Source organism: Odocoileus virginianus, chromosome 22 (assembly GCF_023699985.2).
Source record: "Odocoileus virginianus isolate 20LAN1187 ecotype Illinois chromosome 22, Ovbor_1.2, whole genome shotgun sequence".
Classification (NCBI taxonomy): Eukaryota; Metazoa; Chordata; class Mammalia; order Artiodactyla; family Cervidae; genus Odocoileus; species Odocoileus virginianus.
This window is the reverse complement of record NC_069695.1, coordinates 17,578,520-17,596,138: the sequence shown is the minus strand read 5'-3', so window position 1 is coordinate 17,596,138 and position 17,619 is coordinate 17,578,520. Positions and strand designations below refer to the sequence as shown.

Genomic DNA, 17,619 nt, shown 5'->3' with positions numbered 1-17,619 from the left:
CTGGACTTCCCTCCTGGGAGTCTCTACTGGTCATCCACAGCCTGGTACTTGCTAGGTACTTCCCAGACATGCTGAATGAGCAAATGAAAAAATAAATACCAAAAAGGCACATTACATTTGGGTGCGAGCGTGGAGCTGGATGCCCTTCAGACGTACCACTCAGGAGGAGAGGCGCTTACTGACCATCAGCGCCTCGCAGGCCACGGAGTTCCAGAGTCAAGTTCACTCTGTTTCCAAGGAACCGTTTGGAATTCAGACTCCCAGGGCTCTGGATGAGTTTTAGGGGGGTCCATGCACTTTCTGACATTTTGTGTCCACTTGGACACAACAGAGCTGCTCTTTAGGGATTTCTCAGATGAGGGGGAGGATCCACTATTTTTTATTTTTAAGAGGAGTTTATACACGCATTGTGGTGGCTCACTGGTAAAGGATCCACCTGCCAGTGCGGGAGACATGGGTTGATCCCTGGGTCAGGAGGAGAGAGAGCATGGCAATCCACTCCAGTATTCTTGACTGGGAAATCCCATGGACAGAGGAGCCTGGCAGGTCACAGTCCATGGGGTCACAAAGAGTTGGACACAACTTAGCAACTAGACAACAAAAATATGTGCATTGTTATGGGTCAGGGAGAGAGAATTTGTGCTTTTAAATAAATTATTGAGGGGTGTTACCAAAACAGAGTTAAGAAACCCAGTGTAGCTGATCCTGCAAGGTTATGGCTAGAGGTGAGCCCAAACCCCTGAACCATGGTAAAACAGTAAGTGCCCTGATGAAGCCTTTGCTGTTTGCTTTGCCATTGGCACCAGCGGAGCTGACATCCTCTTCGCTGCACTGTGAGCGTGTCTGTGAGCGCACACCTGCTTTCCCCGGGAGTCCCCAGGAGAACATACACTGAGGGCCAAATATTTACCTATCACAGTGGGATCAAAAAGAATAAGATGTCACTCTTCAGAAAAAAAGAGACAGTTATATGGAAAGTTCGAATTCCTTTGTCATGTTTAATCACGATTTCAGACCACAAAGAGCTCTTAGAGCACTCCATAAGTTACTGCCAGATGGATGGTGGAGGCACCGCCACAACTACTGGGGTTTAGCAGATTCAGAGATCCTCAGGCTGGGTTTGGGAAGGATTTATGAATCCCCGGAATGCGAGCTCCAGCTCGAGATGGGGATGGACACGTCTTTGGTTTCGGTCTTGAACTCCCAGCAGTCTCTTTGAAATCATTCCCTTCTTCTTCTTGTTCAGTCCTTAAGTCACATCAGACTCTTTGTGACCCCCATGGACTGTAGACCAGATTCCTGTGTCCATGGGATTCTCCAGGCAAGAATACTGAGTGGTAGTCATTTCCTACTCCAGGGGATCTTCCCAACCCAGGGATCAAACCCACATCTCCTGCATTGCAGGTGGATTCTTTACCACTGAGCCACCAGGAAGGCCGTCGTGTTCTGATTAGGCTGTGTCATAACTTCTGGGTTGCATCTCTCTTTAACCCACCAGATTGCTCCCTCCCCCCAAGTCAGGCACCACGTTTGAGTCACCATGTGAGACCCCAGCCCAGAGCACCGTGCTTGGCACCCAAGAGACATGCAGTGGAGATGTTGTGAATGAGTGAAGTAATGGACTGGGGGAGTGGTTATGTTGTCACAGCTTAGATCTGCTTTCTCTGGGGCTCTCAGGGTGGGAGTCAATGTAAGCAGCTAGGTACACAGAGGTGGCATTGAAGTCACTGGCCAGGAGCACGAGTGGACTCAGTCTTACACTTTGACTCCAAGGAACCTTGAGACGGAAACCAGTGAGAGGGTTAACAGCAGATCTGCTGCCAGACTCTGATGGTGTCGTGCACGGCGGTGATTAATACATACAGCAAACATTTTCTTGCCATTGCTCAGTTGATTCAATCTAAATATTCTCTCAGAGAGGTCTCCTTAATTATAATGACATGGTATAAATATAAGAAGAAAGAATGTCAGTTATCACTTGGTATAATAACAGTGTTAGTGTTCATGCACATAAATTATAAGTAACTTTAACCTATTCGAAAGCAAGAAAAGTGCTCAGTTTTGCAATTTAAAACTTTTGAATATGCTGCATTTAAAAATTATGTCATTACAACCAGGAGAAGTTAGTAATCACCCCTAAAATGCACGTTCTTGAGGAGTTGATGAACTACTTAGAGTCAAATTCTTTCAAGCATCATTTGAAAGGGCAGAATTTAAAGACACCTATGTTATATTTATTTTCACACAATCCAGACTCATCCAGGGTGCTTTGAACACTGTTATGTGATAAACATCATGAAAACTTCCAGAAATGCACTGAGTCCAAAATGGCAGCTCCTGGTCATTTGGGCATTTTAACTTTAAATTTTAGTTAATTCAAGTAAAATGACTCACAGACATAGAAGATGAACCTATGTCTACCCAAGGGGGGAGGGGGAGAAGGGATAAATTAGGAGTTTGGGATTAACAGTGTGTAGGCTCCCCAGAGGGCTCAGTGGTAAAGAATCCACCTGCCAACGCAGGAGGCATGGGTTCGATCCTTGAGTCAGAAAGATCCCCTGGAGAAGGAAATAGCAACCCACTCCAGTATTGTGCCTGGGAAATCCCATGTACAGAGGAGCCTGGTGGGCTACAGTTCATGGGCTCGCAGAGTCTGACACAACTGAGCACATACTCAGCTTGTTGTTGTTTAGATGCTAAGTTGTGTACATCAACTATACTTCAGTTTTTTTTAAAGGATTTTTTAAAATAATAATAAAATGAAATAAAATGTTCAGCTTCTCAGTCTCACCAGCCATGGTCCCTTGTGGTTAGGGGCCACCACACTGAATAGTGCAGAATAGAACCTTCCCATCCTGACTGTCCTATTGGACAGCTTTGCTCTAAAGAAGAAAAATGAATAGGACACTTCACAAACACCACAGCCATAACATCAAGAGCTGCTGACGAGCATCTAGGATTTATTTTTGGAGCAGATATCTTTGCCCACATGGAGTAGAACACTTAAAGTACCCTTGTTCTCAATAGACAGTAATCCTCTTCAGTGCAAAACCAGACTCTGGCCCCCCAGGTGAGAGATGAGGCTGTCCCCTTGTCGGGTCCTAACTGTTTGAGTCGGTTGTCTATTTTGTTATTTTGTTTTAAGCCATCTGTAATGTAGTTTTCCAATATGACATTTTGAAAGCAAACAACTTCGAGGTATTAACTTAAACATGAACTCATTCTTTATGTTCTAATCTACTGGCTTTCAGTTCCTCTGTCTATAAAATAATAACTCATAACAGTTTTTGCCAAGTTCCTGTGCCTGTTCCCTGGGTCCAGGATTCGAAGAGTCCAAGGGAACAGGAGAGCTTATCATCAGGCATCTGACAATGCATGCATCAGGAGGGTTTATTGGATAAAGACGCCATTTTCATCCATCTGCCCAGACACTCATCACATTCTTATTCTCTTACAGATCACCTACAAAGCAGTCAGTTCCTTTGACCCAGAAATAGATCTATCCAATCAAAGTGGAAGAGTTTCAAAACTGGGAAATGAAACCCACTTCCTGTTTTTTGGACTGTATCCAGGAACCACGTACTCCTTCACCATCCGAGCCAGCACAGCTAAGGGCTTTGGACCCCCGGCAACAAATCAGTTCACCACCAAAATATCAGGTATCAGACTTTCATGAGCTTTGTCTTTTATCAGAAGTAGCCTTTGAGTACTTTCTCATTCCCGTTGTCAAGTGTACAAAGCTCATCCAAACGTACACATAAATTCATATTTGGGAATGTATGAAAATCAGACTCATGAAATTCGGTGAAATGCTACAAATATTTACCAGTCAGGAGCTTCAGATTGTCATCCTGCTCAGGAAGTAGGCACTGATTCAAGAGTGTATATTGGATAACTTGAATATGAGCAGAAGATCATGTTCTGAGGACCCTCTGCCCTCCTCCGTCCCAAGTTCCCAGAGCAGCAGGGTTGGGAAAATGTCTGTAAGGAGACCTCTTATGATGGAGTGCTCAGCAGAAAGGCAGCTTTACGTGGAGTCCCTTCCCTAAGAATCAGCCTTCCCTGGACCTTCACCATTAGTGGTTTCACAGCCAGAAAAGAGAGGTGACTACAGGCAGTGGGGAGCAGGAGGAGCCAGGCACTTATATCTCATTTCTTGTAGAGACTCAATTATGCCACCCAACAGAAGATGTAACTTGGGAAATATTTCTGGGCACGTGCGACTGTGCAGAAAATGTCTTTGAGCTTCAGACTAGAGGAAATGGAGTTGCCATCTGGTGTGGGAAATGCAGCAGCCATAAGAACAGTTCCAGGAACATTTTTCTCTTCCATTTTTCCCCTTTGGATCCAAGTACAGGAGTATTTGAGTTTGGGCTATGACTAGTTGGGGGTTAGAAGAGCAGGGTGGGGGGTGAGGGAGGTCACTTCTCATCAGTCAGGGGTAGCCAAGTGATAGCCTGATTTTCATGCCTGTTGTCTCTCATCCCTAGTTTTGTGAAAGGTTTTAAGTTTTCCTTTAGAACTGAAGGGAGGAAGATAAACTCAAGTACAGGAAGCGTTCTATTAGGTTTTGAGAGAGGAGGGAGGTTTGGAATTTTTATTTTAAGCAGGTATAGCTTAAGAGATAACTTTGCATTGTGTAAGAGTTAATTTATGAGTACAAACTTAACTTGAAGTTTAATAGACACTTGATAGTTGACAGAAAGTTTTAGCTCATAAGAGCAATAATATAGAGAATTATAAACAAGGAAGAATACTTGAGAGGTTGGGAAAATGACATTAAGTGGTATAGATGGGTGTGTAGAAAGACCATTGGGCATGGAATCAGAAAATTTGAGTCCCAGCTATTATTTTCCCAAGTACTTCTTCTCTAACCTTGATCAAGTGAATTCACCCTGGATGTAAATCAAGATGGTATTAATTTGGTGTATGAATTTATCACAGAGATTTAAAGAGGTCATGTATGCCAATGTATATAGCTTCACATCCCCCTTTTGGGGGTAACTTCTCCCCATGGAAATCCTATCTCCAAGGTTATTATCTTTAAGAGGCTACTCTTTTAGAAACTAATTCATTTTTCCCATTTGTGTTAGATAAAAGTTCTGGTTAGCGTGAGTCTGATCACTCTTAGCTCATCAAGTTCTGCAGCTCTATCCCAAAGCAAAGCCAGTTAAAATCTTAGTTATGCTGAAAAGGTTCATTAGCAGTAAATATTTGATTTTTATAGTTCAAAAAAAATTTTATAGTTTATGGACCTCCCATTTTCTACTTTCATGGACCTCCGAGAACTACTCTCTATACAAAATGTGATTTCTGTGCCATGAATTGGAGTTCATTTTTAGTAGAATTTAAGTGAATTTTAGTGCTGAGAAAATCCAATAAATGGACCTGAGCTATAATCCATGTCTTTTACATAAAAGCTTTTTATATGTAAGAGATTTTAGAAGCTGTATTTGCTAAAAATGATCTTTAATGTTCTCATCAGTTATGTAAACCTGAGGGTCTTAAAAAGGCCATGTGCCCACACGCTCAGCATCACAGCCCTCATGAAATGATGTCTCGTGTCCACAGTGATCACAAAATTATTCAAGAGCTCTGTTATCTTGTCATAATTAGACTTAATTTAGAAAACAAAGAATGCCCAGAAATGGCCTTGCAAATAGGATCTGTGCTGCGAAGAGATTGAACGTTTGTAGAATTATATTTGCCCCACTCTCTTTGTCTGTTATCCCCTTGAATTCCCATAATAACCCTACAGGATAATTTCTCCTGTTTTAAAAGATGAGTAACCTGAAGCCTCAGAGATAATAATTGTCCCTGAGCTTTCATGCTGGTTGAAACAAAATGCAGCAGAAAGTCAAACCCAAGCCTTTCTTACTTCAATTCAATATCTTTATCAGAGTCATACTTTCCAGAAGAGCCCACAAGTGCTCATTAAGTCCATCAAGGCCCTCTCACTCCTGAGGACCTCTTCACATCTCCGATGAACCTTTGGAACACAAGAAACCTTGCCTTAGATGGGAGAACTGAAATGATCAGTTTTATGATCTTAGCGATTATTTCTTGAATTTGCATTTAATTTTTTGAGAAAAACATATGTACATAAAAGCACACAAATTAAACTTATTTTACAATTTATAATATAATTACAATGATGTGCATGAATGTATGGGTGTAATGGCTACATCCATCAAGGGAGAACCCAAGCCAATAAACAGAGTCCTAAGTCCCCTCACGTCCCCTCCCAGGTTAAACTCAAGACCAAAATCAACACATGCTGGTTTTAACAGTTGTCCCTCGTGTTAGGGGTTGGGCAGATATAATAAAGGCTGTTCGTGGCAATTTATTAATAGACTAAGTGTACTGTATTCTTAGTGCTCATTGTAAATAAAAGTAGGAAGAAAATGCAAACTTCTGCATCTTCCCCCAGCACCCTCCATGCCGGCTTATGAACTGGAGACGCCCTTGAATCAGACGGACAACACAGTGACAGTCCTGCTGAAGCCTGCACACAGTCGAGGTGCACCTGTCAGGTATGGAGCCGAGAAGGGGTTGTCTTAGGTACCCAAATCAGATGTGTTCGTTTCTCCCGTGTGCCTTCTAGGGATTTGCCGCAGACCTCAGTCAGCATGGAAAACCATGTCCTTATGAGCTCTAATTAAAAGAAAGGACTGAGGGGAAAGAAGGGGCTTTGATGTGGGTGATCAAGTGTTATGTAAGGAGTTTGATTCTGATGCACGTGATTGTTCTTTGAAGTTAAGGAACAAAAACCCCAGTCTGTTCAGAGGTGGCTTTCCTCCTAAAAGGTAATTGCTCTCTTCAGTTTAGTTACCCATGGGCAGATGGTATCAGTGTCCTGAGCTGTATTCCTTAAATAGGCTTTGTGAGTTATTTTTGTCTACTTGTTTTGTTTACATGGAGTTTTAAATCTTTAATCTTTAGTAAACTGACTAATCTCTCCATTGAATGTGTAGTATATGACTATACTTTTTTAAAGAAACAGGTGATTGGAAAGACAATTGTGAAGTCTTTATTTGAACAGATTTAGGTTTATTACCAGCATGTAGACCCCATTTCTCATCACATGATGATTTATATAGCCAAGAAATTACAAATTATAACTTCTACAGTGAATGAATAAATGTATTCTTCTTAGGAAGGAGCAAAGGAATGCCTGAATAACTCTTGAATATGAACTTGTCATAAGCTCAATAATTTATATAAATGAAATTTCTAGTCGTTTCAGAAGTATTCAGATATTTTGTGCTATCAGAATCGCTTCCCTTCAAAATAATCTATTCCTTTGAATAGCATTCTCCAAGGAAACATTTACATTCACAAATAAGACTGTGTGGGGTTCATTTCCCTGTGCCTTTTGTAGAGTTTTATTTCATTAACCTTCTGGAACCTGGCCATCTTTGATCACGTTTTCTCTACAGTATCAAAGAGTGAGTCACTGAACTTCCTTCTGCCTGATAAGATATATACGTTTCAGTTCACAGGCTCAAGATGAAAAATGGACAAGCATTAGTTGATAGAGAGATCAAATTAGAGTAGAAACAGACATTTTTATTTGAAAATCCTACAAAGTGACAGGAGATAATTTTTAATTTACTCTGCTCTCTTAATGTAGTAGCCCCTGCAAGGCATTTCGGATGGCCATTCATAAGTGCAGTGAGTGAGAATGCTCTGAAATATGTAAAAGCTCTCTTCCAGGTGTAAGAAATTTTTTCTGCAAGAAAAGCAGTGCCGCTGACACTACCCTGGCCCTTTGGGTTGATATGTGTGGCACTGAGGGGTTGCACAAACTGAATAACCCAGACTCACCCTCATTAGATGTCCGTCCAAGACCCAAGCGTACCTATAACTGCAGGTCAGACTGCATTGTTCACTCCAGAACGATGAATTATTATTAAAGGAAAATTCACGCTCCAGCCATGGCCTTGAGAACATTGTTTTTCTCTGACCAATTTAAGAGCTGCCCAGACTCAGCAATAACATACCATGAGGACAGGAGTCAGGGTTGTGTCAAAAGGCCTCATGATGACATGAGGGGGCAGAGGTCATTTACTTTCAGAACCTTCAAACTGAAGGAGGCTGAAATCCTAACCATTTCTCCCATATTCTGTTTTATTCTTACAGAAACTCCTTCACACTTTTTCGGTTCTTGTTGCTTCTTTCTGCCTAACCTTTTCAGCTAAATTGTCATCTGTATCTTTGTGTAGGTCTTTCCAAGTCTGAAGTTTTCCAGTAACATTTCCTTGGGTAATCCATGTTAGTCCTCTCCCTAGAACTCCTTTTCTTGTCTTTCAAAATTGTCAGTTGTGTCCCAAATGACTATTCATGTTTGCCTATCTGCCTTGCTAAGATGTGCTTTTGTTCTTTTCCTTTACATGTTGGGCTTCCCTGTGGCTCAGATGGGAAAGAATCTGCCTGCAGTGTGGGAGACCTCTGTTCAATTCATGGGTTGGGAAGATCCCCTGGAAAAGGGAATGGCAACCCTCTCCAGTATCTTGTCTGGGAAATCCCATGGACAAAGGGGCCTGGTGGGCTACAGTCCATGGGGTCACAAAGAGTCAGACATGACTGACTACTAACACTTTCGCATTTGTTTTTAGAGACTCGAGCCTTACTAGTTAGTTGGAGACACCCTCGGGCTTTTTATTTCTATGTCTATAAAAATACAAATTCAGATGCTGATCAGGGTGTCCAAAATGCAGGTGCCCCATCATTTCATCAGGCCCAGCTCTAACTCTGAGAAAATTTCAGTTTATCTTGTCATATGCTCTTTCACACCCGTCATACCACCTGATTTTCTAAGTTCAGCACTGTTTTGCTTTTATGAAACATCACCTTGTTATTGGCTAACCATTCCTGGAACTGGCCAGGGGTCACTTTGCATTCTACCTCTATTACGCCTGCTTTCACAATGTTAGCAACTTGAAATGAACAAATTTACTATTTGTATCCATCATGGAAATCTATAATGCTGGAATCAAGATCAATTCTTATGGCAAACTCTTATTTATCATTATAAAGAAATCCACTACAGATGCTACCATTACTGGAAGGATGCTTGTCTTAAATGGGAAAATTTTATTGGCACAAGTTTGAGAAAGGAAATTATCTCAGACTCACCTGTCAAAAAGATTTTCTTTGCAGAAAAATGAATATTCTCTTCAAGGGATTCATTATTATAGTGCAGCATAATGGGACTGATTATCTATTGAGTAGATGGAAGCCCAATATATCTAGAAAAACTAGTTTGGAAAAAAATTGTCCATAATACTCTCAATCTAAATGGGTTATATGAAAATTTTCAATTTCATTTAATGTTTAGAGAAATAAGAACTCTGATTAGGGAATCAGAGGGACCTAAAATATAAAGCCATAATGTAGATTGAAACATTTGAACACATCTGGAAATTTGCAAAATGCACATGTAATCAAACTGCAATACAAGAAAGCTTTTCCCAAATGGTAAAATAAATATGAGAAGAGGAAATGGAAGTGAACATCTGTTAGCTTTCCTGGATTTTGCACAGTATTATGTGTTCAAAAGTACTGTCATTGTGTGATTGCAAAAAACCCATTCTTTCGATTGATTTGATTTTTCTTTAATCCATATTCATTGGTGTTGAAAATTTAGTCATACTTCACTGAGGCACTTCACTAAGTGAGGTGGTTGTATATTGATTCCACTACAGACACTCAACTTGCTTAATGCAGATTCTTGAGATTGCACTAAACTCTCGGTGTAAGTGATTGTTGTCTTTTTATTGATCAACACACCAGCTCTGTCACATAAAATTATTTAAATCCCAAGATGGCCAGGAAGAACACAGAGTCCATCATTCCGGCCGGTAAGCAGGCGCCCAGGACAGAATTTTAATGTCTATTCATGGATTCAGTTTTTTTTCCTTTAATAAGACAAGGAAAAGCTTCATTTTCCTTTACTCATTTAGAATCACCTCCATTCTCTGTCTTCTCCTCTCCACTGTTTATTACATGCAGACACAGTCCAACAGAGAAAACCCTTCTAATCTGGCAGTAAAAGAGCAACTCTAAATAAAGAATGAGTTGTACACAAAGTGTTGTGCTTTTCTTGCACTGACAAAAGTTCTGTCTGTGATTTTACTCCCGTGATGTATGTGTTTGTATTATAATCTGCTCTGTGCAGTAACCCTCATTAATGATGTTTTATACCTTCTAATGGGCTGTAGCTTGAGACTCAATCACATTGTTGTAATTCAAATGACTCTCATTTTTGTTCTTTAGGCATTGTTGCTTTAATTTGTTCATAAATGTTTTGGAGCTCTGTGTCTTCTTAATTAAAACTCAGAGCTTGAATATGTTAACTAATTAAATATTTTGATATTCATTTCAGTGAAATGTTCAAAGATTACCAAATCATTCTTTGATTCATTCATTCAGGAGAAACTAGTGAGTGGGGAAAACATCTATTACAGTTGTGAGTCTGCAGGGAGATAGGGAAGGAGGGCAGAAATCACATCAGCAACCAGGACATTAACACTGAGGCTGAACTGTGTGAATGTAATTTTAATTCATGGCAGCAACTTTGTTCTTCTAATAAAGAGAAAGCCCCAATTTTGTTGTTGTTGTCGTTGAAGTATAGTTGATTTACAATGTTGTGTTTAATTTCTGCTCTTCAGCAAAGTGACTGTTATATATATGTATAACTTTTTAAGATTCTTTTCCACTATGGTTTATCATAGGATATTGAGTATAGTTCCCTGTGCTACAGAGTAGGACCTTGTTTATTCATTCTGTATTAACACTTTGTATCTGCTAATCCCAACCTCCCAGCCCATTCCTCCCCCACCCCCTAGCCCCTTGGCAACCACCAGTCTCTTCTCTATGTCTGTGAGTCTGTTTCTGTTTCATAGATAAGTTCATTTGTGTCATACTTTAGGTTCCACATATAAGTGATATCACATCATATTTGTCTTTTTCTTTCTGACTTACCTCGCTTAGTATGGTAATCTCTAGGTCCATCCTTGTTGCTGCAAATGGTGTTGTTTCATTCTTTTTATAGCTGAGTAATATTCCAGTATATCCATACCACATCCTTCCTCTTTACCCATTCATCTATCGATGGACCTTTGGGTTGTTTCCATGTCTTTATCCCTGATTATTTTAATGCTGTGCATTGGCAGTCATCGGAGACTTATATGTGGTTGTCCCCTCAGTTGAATGCTTCTTCAACAGATAGGTTTAAAAAGCAATTTGTGAATAGTTTCTGTTGTTGAGAATTGGGGCCAAAATCTTAAAGCAAGTAGGAACTTCATTGCATTAAGAATAAAGAAGAGCAGAGGGCATAAGGAATCGAAGGCATATTGTGCCTTCCTTTTTCAGTGTGTGTTCTAGTTAATTAAGATTTCAAATGAGATAGGGAATAGTTCTTGCTAGTCACAGGCAAGCCTAAATGCTTTATTCATCCAGACGACTTCTGATTTAAAAATGAAAAACTTGCATCGTGTAATAGCTGCAGTTTCATATAGAAGTCAAGAATTTGTTTATTTTTGTATAACATGTCCAGATTTTGGTTAGACTGGTTTTGCCTTGTATTTGTCATCATGGTAGACTGCAAACGTGTGCTGTTTTCATTCGCTCCTGTCCTTTTTCCCCATCCTGTTTTGCCTTACATAGTACAGTAGGAAACATGTACTGATGTTTAAGGCTTGTTGTTAACTTCTGATGTTTATTTTTTACTCATATTACTCATCAAGGGCTTCCCAGATGGCACTAGTGGTAAAAAAAAAAAAAAAAAAAAAAAACACCTGCCAGTGCAGGAGACATTATAGACATGGGTTCCATCCCTAGATGAGGAAGACCCCATGGAGGAGGGCATGGCAACCAACTCCCCATCCCATGGACAAAAGAGCCTGGCGGGCAACAGTCCACAGGATCGCCAAGAGTCAGACATGACTGAGCATGCATACACTCACCAAACATTCTATTGTAATAAATTAGGTAGAAAATTTTAAATGCATTAAAGGATGCTATTTTTCTCATTATAGAGCTCTTCTCCTCTGAAAAATCCACTCTTAGTCTTAAAAGAAGGTGAAGAACAAATTTTTATTCCATCGAGAATAAAGAGGCAGTAAGCAATTGGACTTATTTGAAGAAAATGTGTCCCATTTCTCAAACGTGTTCCGTTTGATCTTGGTGCTATGTGGGAAATGAGCTTTATTCTCCTTGTGGGCCTGCACTCACGCCTCCCAGTGGGTATAACACGGCAGTTTTTGTTAAAGGGACTCAAAGTGAGAGCCCCTGTGAGTGTGTGACACCTGCCGACTCGGATGGGACGGTGCAACTAACCTTGTCAGTAAAAGGAAAGAAAGGCCATTATTACTAACAGAAGGTGTGAGATAATCACACACTTGGTTCTAAGAAGTTGCCTGTCTTAGGAATTGCAGTTGTTGGCATGTGATTGACTATGGTTTAGAAGTTTGATGTTAGGAAATGTGGACCAGATCTTTCTTAATTTTTTTTTTAAGCAGCAGCAGGCTGTGTGATTGTCTCCATTTCTATGTCCTGGGAAAGACCTTATCTCTCTGCTGTCACCACCTTCTTGGACGCCTTGTTCTCTTCCCCTTCACGCAAGAAGCCTTTGAGCATTTCAACATTCTAGGCTTCTTGCAGAGATTAAATGAGGTAATATTTTTCAAAACTCTTCAAATGGAGCTTCGCACACACTTAATGCTATGTAAGTGCTTTTTCTTGCACTGCTACTCTTCAGACTGTAGCAGTAAGTGGTTCACGTTTCTTTTCAGAAGACCAGCCGTAGACCTCCAAGTTTTCCTTTGTTTGTCTTACTATCTTTGAAACTGTTATCACAAAAATCTGATTTGACGTGAAAAATAAGAATTCCGTAACTGTCTCTATCAATAAATTCTAAGAAGAATTCCTATCAATTCTGATCTCTCTACTGTATTTGACAGTTTAATTGCCTCTGGCTACCTATTTACTTCTGCCTTTTTGAGTTTTGAGGAATTGATGCTATAAATAGGTAATGAACTGTGCCCCAAATATACAACAACTCTTTAAAAAGATTAGGGGTTTCCCTCTTGAACCCTGAGTCATTAGCTAATTACAGTCTTTATCAGCTCTACTGAATAAACTTAACCGTAAAACAGAAGGAATCCTGTCTTCTGTTTTGTTGTTCAGTTGCTCAATCATGTCCAACTCATTCTCTTCTTGTTGTTCAGTCTCTGAGTCCTGTCCGACTCTTTGTGACCCCATGGACTGTAGCCTTCCAGACTCCTCTGTCCATGGTATTCTCCAGGCAAGAATACTGGAGTGGGTTGCCATTTCCTTTTCCAGGGATCTTCCTGACCCAGGGATTGAACCCATGTCTCCTGCATTGGCAGGCAGACTCTTCACCACTGAGACACCTGAGAAGCCCATAGAATGACTTATCTAAAAGTCAAGTTCACTATATGCCAAACCGACAAAGAATCAACAAGACAATTAACTTGTTTGGCTCAATGGAATCTGATGTTCTGTGTACCCTCAAAGAATATGCTTGTCCTTTCACTCTCTTAAAAGAAAGGTCTTTGTGATTCACTGGGCTGGCCTGATCTGGGGATGAGAAGTGTGTTATACTTACAGAGGTTTGGGGTGGCCGGATGGGAGGAGAGGAAGGGAGATGGGGCTGGATCAGGTGACCTCATGCTCCACACCAGGGGGTGAAGATGCAACTGCTGGGTTGTGAGCAGCCATCCAGGGATTTACATAAGGAAAACGTGTAGGAATGATCAGCCAGAGCCTGGAGGGCAGGCCAGCTGGGCAGGATGAAGGGCAGATGTGACAGAGGAGGTGTACCTGGGACCCCCAGCCCTGCCTGGGTTCCTTTCATCCACCCAGTCAAGATACTGCTGACCCTTAGAGCAGGGCTCTTGTAAATGCCAAACACTAATTCTCATTAGGAACAGGACTTCGGGGAACCAAAAACATTTAGTTTTTCAGAAGAAAAAAAAGAGAGAATTTATCGCCTAATCAGGCTGATTGGTGATATTAATAGTTTAAAGTATTATTGAAGTGAATAAAAACTAGCTCAGCCATGACTCTGATAATTTACTGGAAATTACTTATCGTTTCCAAATATTTTTAGACCTCAATTTCTGTAAGCACCAAACAGGCGGCATGATTAGTCCCTCTTACTCAGAAGAACCTTCTGGATCATTCTGTTTTTGCTTCTCTTTACATTCTCTTTGCTGTATCGGCCTGATGCCTTTGCCCTGAGCCTGTGCTTGGCACTTTGGGGACAATTATTGAATGTTATACATGTTAGGATGTGTTTCAATGCCTGTGAATGGATGAGGCTCAGTGTCTTGCTTACTGAAAGCCAGAGTGCAGAAGGAATGAATGCTCCAGGACGCTGAGCGAATGCATGTGGCTAACTCTTGACTGGGGGCAGGGAAGACTCAAGTTTTTGATCACACTATTTCTCTTTTTTTTTTTTTTTCATTCCTATGCCCAGAGGAACCCTTGCTTGTCTCTACAAAGATAAATGCCTGAGGTTAGAGCTACAGATTACATGAAGGCCCTTGAACATTGTTTATAGTGGAGGTCATACGTTATACATGACCACCTCCCTGGAAGTGAGGTCAGTAGCACTTTGCACCCCCTTCCCACGCTGACCAGGACCCCAGAAGCCCCCCGTCGGGGGAGGGAGGCAGATGTACAAGTTGAAGTCACTGTCCACTGACGATAAAGTTACTTGCTGTTTCTTTCCCCTCATCTGTCTGGACCACAAGTAAATCTTACAGACAATCATTTAAAACCCATCTCAGTTGTAAACCCAGAGACCCAGAGGTTGCAAAAGCCTTGACTTGAACAACTTAGCGCCTGATTGACGAATCTCAACACTGATCTTCCACGAGCTCTCAGCACTGCTCATCTTCCTAATCATGATTATTGATTCCACCGAGTTGAAGGGGTATGGATTTCCAGACGTGTTCCCAGCTAAGACTGAGAACCTTTAAGAGACAGGATCTTGGACATTTTGACAAAGACTGACTGATCTCACTACAGATGCCTCGCTTTCATTTTTCTAAGTGTTGCAATCACATAAGGGCTTCCGAGACAGCTCAGTTGGTAAAGAATCTGCCTGCAATGCAGGAGATGCCGGTTTGATTCCTGGGTTGGAAAGGTCCCCTGGAGAAGGGATAGGCTACCCACTCCAGTATTGTTGGGCTTCTCTCGTGGCTGAGACGGTAAAGAATCCACCTACTGTCTCACCACCCTAGCACTGTGACTTGAACGTAAAGATGCTTCATAGGTATTTGGTAAACAGATAAATGAATAATTGGCCAATGTTGGTGCTCAAATTTCTTACAGCACTTGGCACTGTTACAAAAGGCAAGACTTTCACCAGACTAATAAGCTCAGAGAGCTCTTACCGCTTCTCACTGAGCAGGACATATACTGACACTGGACAGGAAACGCTATAAGGAAATGCAGAGAAATGAAAAAATGGGACACAGAGAGGGGGAAGACCTGGGTTCGATCCCTGAGTGGGGAAGATCCCCGGACACCCCAGTGCAGTATTCTTGCCTGGGAAATCCCATGGACAGAGGAGCCTGGAGGAGTACAGTCCATAGGATTGCAAAGAGTCAGACACAACTGGAGCAACTAAGCACGCACACACACATAATCTCATAGATGCCTGAGAAAAGATTACAGGCTCGAAGAGGCTGATAAAGTCAACCTCCAGGCAGACAGCAAAAGCCAGTCCAGGGAGCCGCTGGGAGCTTTGGGCTTTGGGAGCCCAGGGTCCACTTGGAGAGGACCTGACGGCTCTTCTCAGGTGTCAGCACCTTGTGATCCTATGGGTGGGGGTAGGGGGCATAGCCATATGATAAGAACAGGTTTTGTCATTGTCCTCAGCAGAGAATGTTTGCTCGACCAGCATTTCTAAATATGCACAGTGTAATTGTCTATGATGAGAACAGCAAAGCACAGGAATGTGCTGACGTGCCTTCTATTCCGCCACAAGCTAGTTTCTTAAGTCTGTTATTACATTATGCTTGTGATGCTTACCTGTACTTGGTTTTCAGCTTCTTCCTTTAAGCAACACTTCATTCTTCAATCTGTTAGATATAGAATGATTAGGGAGCATTGTTCATTTTTTCCATATCATCATATCCCATTGGAGTTGTTCTCTGTGTCTTAATTTTTCATTTCTCTGCGTTTCCTTGTAGCATTTCCTGTCCAGTGTCAGTATATGTCCTGCTCAGTGAGAAGCGGTTAAGAGCTCTCTGAGGTTATTAGTCTGGTGAAAATCTTGCCCTTTGTAACAGTGCCAAGTGTTATTAAGAAATTTGAGCACCAACATTGCCAATTATTCATTCATTTGTTTACCAAACATCTATGAAGCATCTTTATGTTCAAGTCACAGTGCTAGGATGGTGTGCAAGCTGTATAATGAGTTACTGAGGCCATGTGACAGAGGAGAAAACCCAACAAGGAAATCAGGATGTGCTATTTAAGCTGAAACTCAAAGGGGTTGCAGGAAGTGACCAGTCAGGACTGGAAGACCACTGTAGTTTCACTGAAGAGGAGCAGCCCATAGAACGGCCTAGGATCAGAGAAAGTAAAGAGGTGTAGACAGTGGCCATCCCAGAAAATACAGTTAAAACTGCATACGCAGTAAATGAAGTTTGACCGGCACTCAAGAGTATTAATTAGATTTATGAATTTAATGTTGGAAGTGAGCCTTTTCCTGGGCTAATCATTATGTAAAATGTATGTAAATGTAATAGGAAATGCAAAAGGGTCACAAAATGATTTTCATAATTTAGTTTCTGAATATCCTTCAGTACCTCAAACCTAATTAAGTGTGCAATAGATGTTTATTGAATTGAACCTCATCTTTTCCTTGTGAGCAGAAGCCATTATCACTGACGCCTTTATAGATGAGAAGCTGAAGGTCTCAAACCTCCTTTTAACTCACTGAACGTATAAGGAAGAAGAGGATTTTAAATTTATATTCTCATCACTAAATAAAAGTTAAATACTACCCTCTTCTGTAGAATACAGAAGCATAAAAAGAAAATACCCTGCTTTTACCCTTGGATCAATCATATTGTTATTAATAAGATTATATTCAGAAGGACTACTTCAAAGAAGTCATTGTTTAAAATACACATTTTATCGGAAGGTCACTAGAATCTCACATGCCTATACTGAAACCTTTGAAAGTTCTTCTCTTCTCACCTTGTGGGGTCACTGACACCCCTCCCTTTCTCCTTTTCTTTCCATCCCCCCATAGGTGAGAAAGAGGGTTAGGAGGTAGGCAAAATGGATTAAGAGGGTCGGCTGTGTGGTGATGGATGGTAACTGGACTTGTTCTGGTGATCACTCTAGAATGTGTACAGATGTTGAATTTTAATGTTCTACAGTGGAAATCTATATTCTAAAAAGCTGGGAACCATAGAGAATTATTACAAAGAATTCTCTGAAAACAAATAATTCTCATCAAAGTCAACTAAAAATGTAATGAAAACTTTAAAAATTAATTTATTACTAGCTATTAAAAAAAAAAGAACACTCACATGGACCAGAAGTCTTCGGTTTGCATCTGGGCTGCAT

At 41.0% G+C, this 17,619-nt stretch overlaps 1 protein-coding gene across 9 annotated transcripts in view; it reads left to right on the top strand.

Annotated features, from left to right (window-relative positions):
* PTPRM (protein tyrosine phosphatase receptor type M) overlaps positions 1 to 17,619 on the top strand; it is a 635,772-nt gene that overhangs the window by 371,475 nt on the left and 246,678 nt on the right. For all 9 annotated transcript variants that reach the window (XM_020878055.2, XM_020878053.2, XM_020878052.2 and 6 more), the window contains exons 10-11: positions 3,458 to 3,659; positions 6,431 to 6,533. In XM_020878055.2, coding sequence (XP_020733714.2) covers positions 3,458 to 3,659; positions 6,431 to 6,533 — 305 coding nt within the window. The remainder of the gene's footprint in view (positions 1 to 3,457; positions 3,660 to 6,430; positions 6,534 to 17,619) is intronic.